At 50.9% G+C, this 10133-nt stretch overlaps 1 protein-coding gene across 1 annotated transcript; it reads right to left on the reverse strand.

The window, feature by feature from the left end:
• Nucleotides 1-1102: 1102 nt before the first annotated feature.
• NAGK (N-acetylglucosamine kinase) lies at nucleotides 1103-10126 on the reverse strand (the record flags this gene model as incomplete). Its single annotated transcript, XM_014540921.1, has 10 exons — nucleotides 1103-1433; nucleotides 2067-2145; nucleotides 2677-2774; nucleotides 3685-3772; nucleotides 5675-5787; nucleotides 6445-6555; nucleotides 7220-7361; nucleotides 8142-8240; nucleotides 8369-8453; nucleotides 10017-10126. Coding segments are annotated over 10 exons (1116 nt in total), but the record flags the coding sequence as incomplete, so codon positions are not given.
• Nucleotides 10127-10133: the final 7 nt, after the last annotated feature.

Here is a 10133-nt window from a genome sequence, read left to right on the forward strand (position 1 = left end):
TGGACTAAAGGGTCCCAGGTTCAATTCTGGTCAAGGGCACATACCTTGGTTGCAGGCTCCTCCCCAGCCCAGGCCCTGGTAGGGGGCGTGCAGGAGGCAACCAATTGATGTGTTTCTTTCACATTGATGTTTCTGTCTTTCCCTCTTCTACTCTTCCTAAATAAAAATCAATGGAAAAATATCCTTGGGTGAGGATTAACAAAAAAAATTTAAAAATAGAAAATTCCCTATCTGATCTTTGACCTATTGAATCAGATAACCTTATAGAGGGGGAAGAAAACAGAAATCTGGGTTTAAAACAAGTTCTAGAATAACTGATACATTAAGTTTGAGAACTGATATCCAGGATATAATCCATGCCTTCTAACAGCTTACACTCTCAACACCTAGAGAGGTAGCCACTATTAATCAAGGACTTCAGCCTTCACTAAGCAGTATGGTCAGCAGAACAGGAAACTTTGGGCTTGTCAAACTACATTATCCAAAGGACAGGAATCCTGTCTCCTCTTCACTGATGTTCACCTTTCCCAGTGCTACACAACAGATGCAAAGTTTCGTGCTGTAACCAGAGCCAGGCTATCCCAGAATAGGTAGGCACCTAGTTAAATTGTATCTAGTTGGCCTTGGATCTCAGCCATCCTCATAACCTCTCAAAGGACTCATTTACGCAGAAAACTGTAAAATGTGCTGCTCACCCCTAAGTACCAATCCTCCCAGATGAGATTTGCATCCTGTCCCCTAAATTCTATGTGGCACTCTCAGGAGAGGGTGTGGTATGTCTAAGGTCATTCCCGGTGATGTTTTGCACGGAGAACATTTAGTTCCACTGAAATGCTCTGGCAGAGATCATTACCCACTTTGACAGAAAATTGAGGACACAGGTTAACCGGCAGCAGCAGCAGGAGTATGCTAACACTGGGGGAGGGGTGGCACACAGATAAATTGTAAGTCCAACTGCAGGCCAAGCACTGTAATCCACAGGCCAAGCACCTGGGGGTGGGGCTTTAAACCCTGGGCTAAACCCATTCCCGAGCCCTCTGGGCCACCTGCAGGCAGGTGCACTGAATGTACATAGCAAGTGTGCTTCACAACACAATCCAACTGGGTAGTGGGTAAAGTGCATTTATTTTCTCTCTGTTTTTACTTTGGAAAAAAAAAAAAAGGAAAAGGAAAAAGAATCCCCCTCCCTCCCAGCACCCATTGTCCACTGGCCACGGCGGGGGTGGAGCCAGGGCCAGTCCCCTAGGAGAAGGTATAAGAGTAGAAGGCAACGGCATTGACACTGTAGTCCAAGGGGAGGAGGTGCCCGATGTGCCTGGCCCCTAGGCTGGCCCCGCCCAGGGCAGAGGAGTGATTGAGCTTCATCAGGGTGAAGCTGGAGAAGGAGTTCTGAGCCTGGATCTCTCTGCCCTGGGTCAGCGCCAACAGGAAACCTGGAGGAAAAGAGGGCAGAGGACAGATGAAGGAGACCAACGGCCTGTGATGGAGCCCACGGCGGGGACAAAGAGCGAGGAAAGAGGCCCGCGCCCTGAGGCATTCCCGTACAGGTCCTGGGGGACCCACATGCCAAATCCCACCAGGTGTGTACCAGTGCGTGAGCCCAGTAACGACTGGGGAACTGGAGCCAGCTGTCCCCGTGCCCGATGCCAGGAGCTCCAAGGAGCAAGGGCCCTTGAGCTACTTCAGAACCTAATGGAACCAGAGTTGCCCAAGGCGGCAAGGGCAAAGAAGGCCCATTTCTTTCCTTCTGGCTAGGACCCTGTTGAGACGAGGGATGTCACCACATGCTGGTCTGAAGCTCTGATTTTAAGTTAGATTTGTCTTTAATTTTTAAAAAATGGTGTTATTTAATAAATCCTTTGGAAAAGAACATCTTTTTAAGAATTCAAAGAAGCTGGATGGGACCTTGTACGAGGGCTCCCCGGCAGACTGAAGGCTGAGGCCTGGAGCTGAGGCATCAGTGGCCGCAGGTCCCAAGTCCTCCCTGGAGCAGAGAGCTTTCCTGAGCCACCTCTTCCCGCACCATCCCTCACCCTTGGCCTCCCCAACCCCCACCACACACTCACCTTCCTTCAGCAGCTCCCAGCTCTTCCACACAGAGCCCACGCACAGGATGGGGAGGCCAATCTCCCCTTTGAACAAGACCTGGCCAGAGAGCAGAAATGGACAGTGGGGGTCACCAAGTCTCCGATGCTGAAGGGGATAATCTTAAAACCAGCGCTCCCCATTCCACGTACACGCCACTATCCCACGTACAAACCACTATCCCACATGCACGCCACTAGTCGAGAACCAGAGGTGAACTCAAGGGGGAAAGAAAGGGGGGAGGAGAGGAAAATACGGAGATTCACAAAGGCAAGGGGGAGAGGGGAAAGGAAAAAGCATTGAGCAGCAACAGAGGAAGGAGCAAGAAGAGAGGGAAATGGGCAGAAACATGACTGAAAGGGGGGAGCCCGTTACCACACTGAACCAATGCTCTACATATAAAGATCATGGACCAGCCACAGCAGGAGGCACTGGACCAAAGAACTTTTTTGTGTTATAGACATTCTACAAAATTTTTCTCAAACCCAAGTTTTCATTTAAAATCATATCCAATTTACAGAGTTCGATGGGACTGTCTCACCCCTCGTGGGAAAGGGCCAACCTGGCCCAGCAGCTCCCACCTCAACTCACCGGGTCAATCTCAGGCAACACCGCCACGACGTGCCTGCCCAGCATCTCCCCAGCCTTCCTGAAGATGTACCGGGAGAGGGGGTCTCCCTGCTGAGCACCTGAGGGAGGGGAGGAGGGGGGAGCGGTGAGTTCCTAGGGAGCTGCCAGTGCTCAGTTCCCGCTCTCTGGTGCAGGGCAGCAACAGCTAGGTCTAAGTCGGGAATGATGCCCACCTCAGGGCATGTAGGCAAGTCAGCCTCCAAAGCTGCCACTCCACCCTTACTTCCCCCACCTCTACCAGGCCCTTCTCCCTAGGAAGGGTGTCCTGGATGGAGGTGGCTCGTTCTAGGCACTTGAGAAGGGAAGCCCCCCAGTAGAGAAGCACCCTGGCACCGGGCTCACACTCCGGCTCACATGGAGTTATGGAGTCTGTCCCAGAAGGTCTCAGCTCTGGGGACCCAGGACTCTACGTGAGCAGCTGGCTGGTGCTCCTGTCAGGGCCCCCCACCCTCCTTCTACAGTCTGCTATTGGTCAGTTCCTTCCCAGCTCTGTTCTGAAGGGGCCTCCTGCCAGCAGGATCCTCCAATGCCCTGAGGCTGCAGGAATCCAAGTTAAGGAAGTGTGGACCGTACAGTGGAGAAAGAGTGGCGTGCAGACAAGTAAGCCCTATGGTTCAGCTACTCCTGACACCCAACCAAACGTGCCTAACCGCTCCAGGATCCTCTAGTTCTTTGGGTATCTTGGTTTTAAAAAAGTTACAGATTTGCCCAAAGGACAAGTGCTTCATAAATTTCTCAGAAACGGACATACAGCCTGCACAAGCCACGATAGCTGCCAAGAGAAACAGGTAGCATAAAACAGCTGTCAGTACAACTGTGTGTCCCGCCTCACCCCAAGGCCCATGGTGGCAGAGAACTGAGGCCACTTGGTCAAAGGGAGATCAAACTGGCTTCCAGTCCCCATCTGAACCTTCCTCCACTACGGCCCCCTTCCCACCTGGGGAACAAACCCCGCCCCACCTCCAGTACCTTCTGCAATTTTCCGGCAAAACCCAGCAAACCTGGATTTATCAAAGTCCCTATACAGGTGTACGAGGATTCCTAGCCGGTCTGGCACCTGAGAGGCAGAGAAAAGGTACAAGATAGTCATCAGAAGCAAAGGAAAATCCTCAGTCTGCCCACCTAAGGTGACCTTCCTCATGTCTCTACTGATTGAAAAGGTGGAACGTTTGTTCTTTTAAGCTCTAGAGCAGTGGTTCTCAACCTTCCTAATGCCCCGGCCCTTTAATACAGTTCCTCATGTTGTGGTGACCCCCAATTTCATTGTTACAAATTGAACATAATTAAAGCATAGTGATTAATCACAAAAACAATATGTAATTATATATGTGTTTTCCGATGGTCTTAGGCGACCCCTGTGAAAGGGTCGTTCAACCCCCCAAAGGGGTCGCGACCCACAGGTTGAGAACCGCTGCTCTAGAGAGAATGCAAGGATTTGAGATTTCTCATTTAAGAAAAGTTCTTTGTTCTCCCAACACAAGCTCCATTGCTCCTTACAGATTAGTTTGGACAGAGCACAGATCTCTGCTCACCAAAGTGTGTTCTGTAGTTCCCTGAGGTGCTTATGAACAGATTTATTTGATCAAAGGACTCCAAAGACTACTGCACACTGTAACCCTCCCTTAGAGATTCACAGTGCACATTAGCAAGTTAAAGGCTCTGAGAAGTCCTGAACCAAGAAATCTATTTGTTTCCCCCAAACTTATTTGGCCACAGAAGGTCCTTCTTCTATCCCAACAAACTTAACAAACCAGTAACACCTCTGAAGGTCCTGAGGAACCAGTGATTCCCCAGATATATCACTAAGATGGAAGAAGAGGGGCTAAAATTTGAGCTCCTACAGCAATGTATTACTATTATAAAGACTACTTATTTACTCTCTACAATGACCTTATAAAATGACCAAAGGATAAGAGAGGGAGTGGTAGATATATCACTGGGATTTAGAACCAGTTGCTGAGTCAGCATACCTTACCTCCACTTCCTATAGCAGTTGCTATTCCTATTCCTCAGCTTGGCCCAGGCCATTTTCTCTATAATCATCAACCTATGAGTCTTGAAAATATAGTTGCTATTCCTATTCCTCAGCTTGGCCCAGGCCATTTTCTCTATAATCATCAACCTATGAGTCTTGAAAATACGTTGCTATTCCTATTCCTCAGCTTGGCCCAGGCCAGTTTCTCTATAATCATCAACCTATGAGTCTTGAAAATACAGGGCCTACCTCCTATATTTCTAATCTCTTTCCCAGACCCCATCCCCAGCTCACCTAAGTGGCCCTCACTCAGAGAGATGTCTATTACATCTGTATTCTCTTCCTTCTCCTCTTCCCACCTTTTACCTCTGGCTCAGATAAACTCAGCTATTTCCAAACCCACTACAAATAAGCACAACTGAGACAAGAAGGAAAATCAATCCCCGATAGCCTGGGTAGGAGGCCATACCTCCCTAAGAACTCTCCCAGTCCACCTCCTAATGCCTCTCCTCCCTGACCCACACAGGCCGAAACAGCTCGCTGTCTAACATATCTGTTCGGACTTTACCCCTGTCTCTGTCTGTGAGCACTGTTTCCTGATCTCACTCTGCACTCCTCATTCCAGCTTAGGATGTCATCTGCCTTCACTACCTGCCCAAGAATGAAGTGTGGCTAACCACCCATCCCTCAGCTTAGAATGTCATCTGCCTTCACCTCCCAGCAGGGTCCAGCTGCCCAAGAATGAAGTGTGGCTAACCACCCATCCCTAACCTACTCCTCCCTCATGCCTGATACCCTCCTGGAGTGTACCGCCATATCGATCCAAATCCTGTCCTCACCTATGACTTCTCTATCCTCTAGCTCTGACCCACGACTCACCCCGACTTTCCTTTGGCTCACCCAGTCCCTCTCTTGCATCACTCCTGCTCAGTCTCCCACTGCCCTACCCCAGGTGTGCGTGTGTACCAGGGGCAGGGGGAGTACCTGGAAGTAGCTGAACATGGCCTGTTTGACGTAGCCAATGTCATGAGGAGCTGCCTCCAGGTTGTCGATGGAGTCGAACACTATTTTCACTGCCTGGTGTGCAATCCAGTAGGCTGTGAAGAGCAGAGAGGGCTAGAAGAGGGGGCAAGCTCCCCAAGCTCACAGGGAAGGGACCTCAGACCTAGACAGGCTGAGCAGTCAGCATGGATACTATAGCAAGCTAGGCGCCCCGATTCCCAGACAGGTGGCCTCTAATTGAACTGCATCTGACAGATCACATAGGGAAAGCTGGAGGGGGAAGACAGAACAGGTGACGCTGTGTCACACCAGCTGCTAGGAACTGGACCCCAAGGGCCCCTATGAAAACCTACACCTGCTGCCTATAAAGATGTGATAGCGGGAGAAGCTTCTATATCCCCTTCCCATTAGCAGACGAGCAGAGCATCTCCTGGCCTCCTTGGCCTTAATCTTCATAGTGTCAATTCCTCCCCAGGGCTCCAAAGCCAACACACATAGTCAACAGCTATTATGCTGAGGCATGAACCTGAATCCGGGGTGCATATCCCTGCTGAAGAGCAAGGCAGCCACTTGTCCAGCATTTGCATCTCTACGCTCTCTCGGTCACTGTTTTGTACTCAGGACCATCGACTCAGGAGCTGTCCCCAGAAAGCCCCAAGGGGTCAGCAGGTTGAAGGCAAGAGAGAAGATTGAAGAGCTGCAGGCAGGGAAGGTCCAGGACCCTGAGCCAGGCCCAGTCGGTGTGAGCTCACCTGAGCCCTCGTCCCCCATCATGTGGCCCCAGCCGCCGCAGCCACTCTCAGAGCCATCTGGGTTGATGAGCCTGCAGTTGGAGCCTGTCCCAGAGATGAGCACGATCCCACCTGGGGAAAGGGCACAGGGGGCTCAGTGAGGCCAACACACTGCACACAGCAAGCGCACAGCTTCCAACTGAAGAAAGGACAAACACCAGCCCGGGCCAGGGATCGCCACCCAGCCTTGCAGAGAAAACTGAGCTAGTTTCCTGCTAAGGTGGGGGACCGCTCTCAATTACATACAGCCCTTCTCTGGGGACAGAGAGAATAGGAGCCTGTGTCCCCTTGCCCAGCCAGCCTTCCAGTGACTACCTGCTTTACTGAGTACCTACTATATGCCAGGGATGGTGCTGGATCCTATTCACAGTAATAGTCAGTAGCCTTAAGCCACCTTATCAATATGCCAATCTTGTGGTACCAAGGCTGTTTACACTCCTATCAGAGCTCCTCTTCCTTTTTTTTTTTTTTGTTTCTCAGCATTTACTGCTTTCCTCAGCCAGCCTCAGAACCTGCTTCCTTTGGGATAGTCTTAGGTCTTGCTTCTCATCAAGATACCCTCTTGCCTTCCCTCCTGTCCAGTCTTTGCACTGGCAGGGACTTAAGCTAATTAAAGGGGGTTGGGATATGATGGAGGTTGCCTTCCAGATATTTGCAAGACCAATTCTCCCAGCTACATCTAACAAGCTTTCCCAAGAAAAAGTTCTCAACCTCACCCCTCCCTCCACCTCCTCACCATCCGGCGTAGCTGTGGCAATGGAGCCAGCGGCATCGGTGGTGATTACGTAGCTTTCGCTCAGGTAGGGAAATCGGTCCCTCAGCTCCTCCATCAGGATCCTCACCGCGTCCTCCTGCTCCCCACCGCTCAGGGATAGGCCCTAGGCCACGGGGGAGGTGAGCAGGCAAGCAAGATGTAGACCCAGCTCCTTTCTCAACCCCCACCCCTCCTGCTACCTGCCCCCTGCTCTCTACATCTGGGCCCTGCTTCTCCAGCCCCAGTCTTCCTTCCACCCCACATGCTAACCCCTTGGAAGATGGTGGCTGTAGGAAGAACCTGGACAGGAAATGGACTAGGGATTCAACGATGCCAAGTTTGGAGCTTAGGATGACAACAGTGCCCTTAACAGAAAAATTAGGCAGAGGAGCAGGTTGAGGAGAGACAAGCTTGGTCGGGAATACATGGGGTTGGGCTGTGCCTGCAGAACATCTCACTGAGGACGTGTCCAGGGAGAAGCCAAGGCTACAAGCAACTTGGGAGAGAGGCCTGAGCTGGGAAGAAGTGCTCACTTAGTAAGTGCTCATGGGTCAGGGTCTCTGCCAACCACTTCAGAGTGTGTCACGTCATTTTACTTTCCCAGCAACTCTGAGGCAGCTACTGTCATCTGCGCTTTCCAAACGAGGAAAAAGAGGGTCACAGAGATGTTGAGTGACACACCAAGGCCGCAGTGGCTCCCCAAAGCCCGGTGCTCTTCCAATCGTTATGGCTTGTAGATGACAACTGAAGCCACAAGAATAGGTGAGCTCGTGCGAGTTTCTAGACCAGAGAATAAGCCTCCAAGGTCTTTACCTCTGCAGTCAAGGTCATCAGACTCATCTACCTCAAACACACTTCCTCAGTGTTGCTGTGACTCATCTCCCAGGCTCTACCCCAGACTCACCAAGCTTCGTAGAGGCACCAGAGGATCCACTCCTGCTTTCTGCTTGGCCCTGCTCACCATCTCGTTGATCCTCTCCACACACTTGTCTGTCCCGATCAGCTGGCCCCAGTCAAGGGAAGGAGGAGTTACAGAGGCCTGCACACCTGTGCTGCCCCTACAGGCTGCTACCCCTGACCAGGAGTTACAGAGAATAAAACCACAACCAAGCCCCTCAGTGTGGCCTTTACCCAGTGGTTTGTGCTGAGTCCATCCGCTTCTGCCAGGATCTGCCCATCCTCCGAGAGTAAAAGGACCTTGGACTGTGTTCCTCCCCTACAGAACACAAGTCTTGCTCAGAAAAACCTGAAGGTACAGCTAAGCTTGTGCAGTCCCTGTCACAGAGCCAGTGTGATAGAGACTGCTTCAGTAAACCCAGTCACCATCCCCAAACCCACCCCCGTGTTTGGTGGCTGTTTGTGCTCCTGGTCCTTCTCAGCTTCCCTTGGGGACATCCTACTTATCCTGCAAGGCCTTACTTATACATCAGCTAGTCCTTGAGACCTCTGGGGTGTGGCGCACTCACACAGCTCCATTAGCTAAGCCAAGTTAGTGCCTCCAGAACTTTTAAGGATTCCTCTGTATTGAGTGTATTCAGTGTTTTTCTGTCTGCCTCTCACTAGACCACAAGTTCCAGATCATTTATCCTCACCCCTAGCACAGGCAACACTCACTAAATGTGACGAAAGAGAATGGCACATCTCTCTGCTTCTCACAAAAGCTAAAGGCTGCCTGTCAAGATCCAGCCCCAGCTGCCAAGGTCTTGAAGACACCCTGGTGAGAAACACTGACCAGGTGGCAGGGAGTTTATACCCACGTAAGCAACTAAACCAGTGATTCCCAAAGTGGGCGCTACCGCCCCGCGGTGGGCGCTGCAGCGATCCAGGGGGGCGGTGATGGCCACAGGTGCATTTGGGGGCGATGAGTAACTGCTATTAAAATTTTAAAAAAATTAATTTCCAGGGGCTGAGTAATATTTTTTCTGGAAAGGGGGCGGTAGGCCAAATAAGTTTGGGAACCACTGAACTAAACGGTCAAATGCTTACTCCTGGGGGAAATGGAAGTTTGGAGGGAGGTCTGTGGTGGTGTGATGTATGTTTCTATACCGATCAGTACTTTTGAGACTATCAGAAGAGGACACTGAAGACCTGCTGACCAAACTAAAAAGTGACAAGAAGTTTCAAGGGGAAGTTAATGCATGAGATTCAACACGGAAAAGAACCTCTTGACAAACTGGGGGGGGAAAAAGGGTCATATCTTATACATATAACAGGGATGAATCCAAACTCTTGTACTTAGGTTTTTGTTGTTGTTTGTTTGTTTGTTTCTTAAAAAAGGGCAATAAAAAGGGCAATAGTTACAGGATGGGGAAGATCAACTTTAACAATGCATGTGAAAAAAACATGGTGGGGTCCATGGGTGAGCAGAGATGTGGCTGCCATATAAGTAATCCAATTCAGATTCAAAAGTGCCCTGGCTGAGGCAACAGCCACCTCTATCATGCTCTGATTTGATGCACCCGGATTCAGAGAATGTTGTCACTGGCAGGAGACTTGGCGATTATCCCCTTCATCTCTCTTCTCACTTTATACACAAGTGGGAACTGAAGCCTATACTGGGTAAAAGTCTTGCCTCTACAAAAAGTCCAGGAGACAATCTTCTGAGCAGGAAAAATGCAAGAATAACAGGGCTTTTTCCAGGGTCAGGAGCCTGGAGGGACCAGGCCGGGCTAGCACCCTGGTTCCAGCGGCCCCAGCTCCCAGACACCCTCTGGCAAAGATCTCCGTCCCGGCTTCCATCCACTCTTCCTCCCCACCCTCCCGTCCAGCAACTTCACACCTGACACCTGTTCTGCAAAACCCTCCATGGGGTCGGGAATGGGGAACAGACGAGTGGGTCGTTCCTGGGGAAAGGGGCGTGGTCCCGCCGTGAAACACAAAGGAGCCCCCCGCCCCA

Source organism: Myotis brandtii, unplaced genomic scaffold (genome assembly GCF_000412655.1).
Source record: "Myotis brandtii unplaced genomic scaffold, ASM41265v1 scaffold251, whole genome shotgun sequence".
Classification (NCBI taxonomy): domain Eukaryota; kingdom Metazoa; phylum Chordata; class Mammalia; order Chiroptera; family Vespertilionidae; genus Myotis; species Myotis brandtii.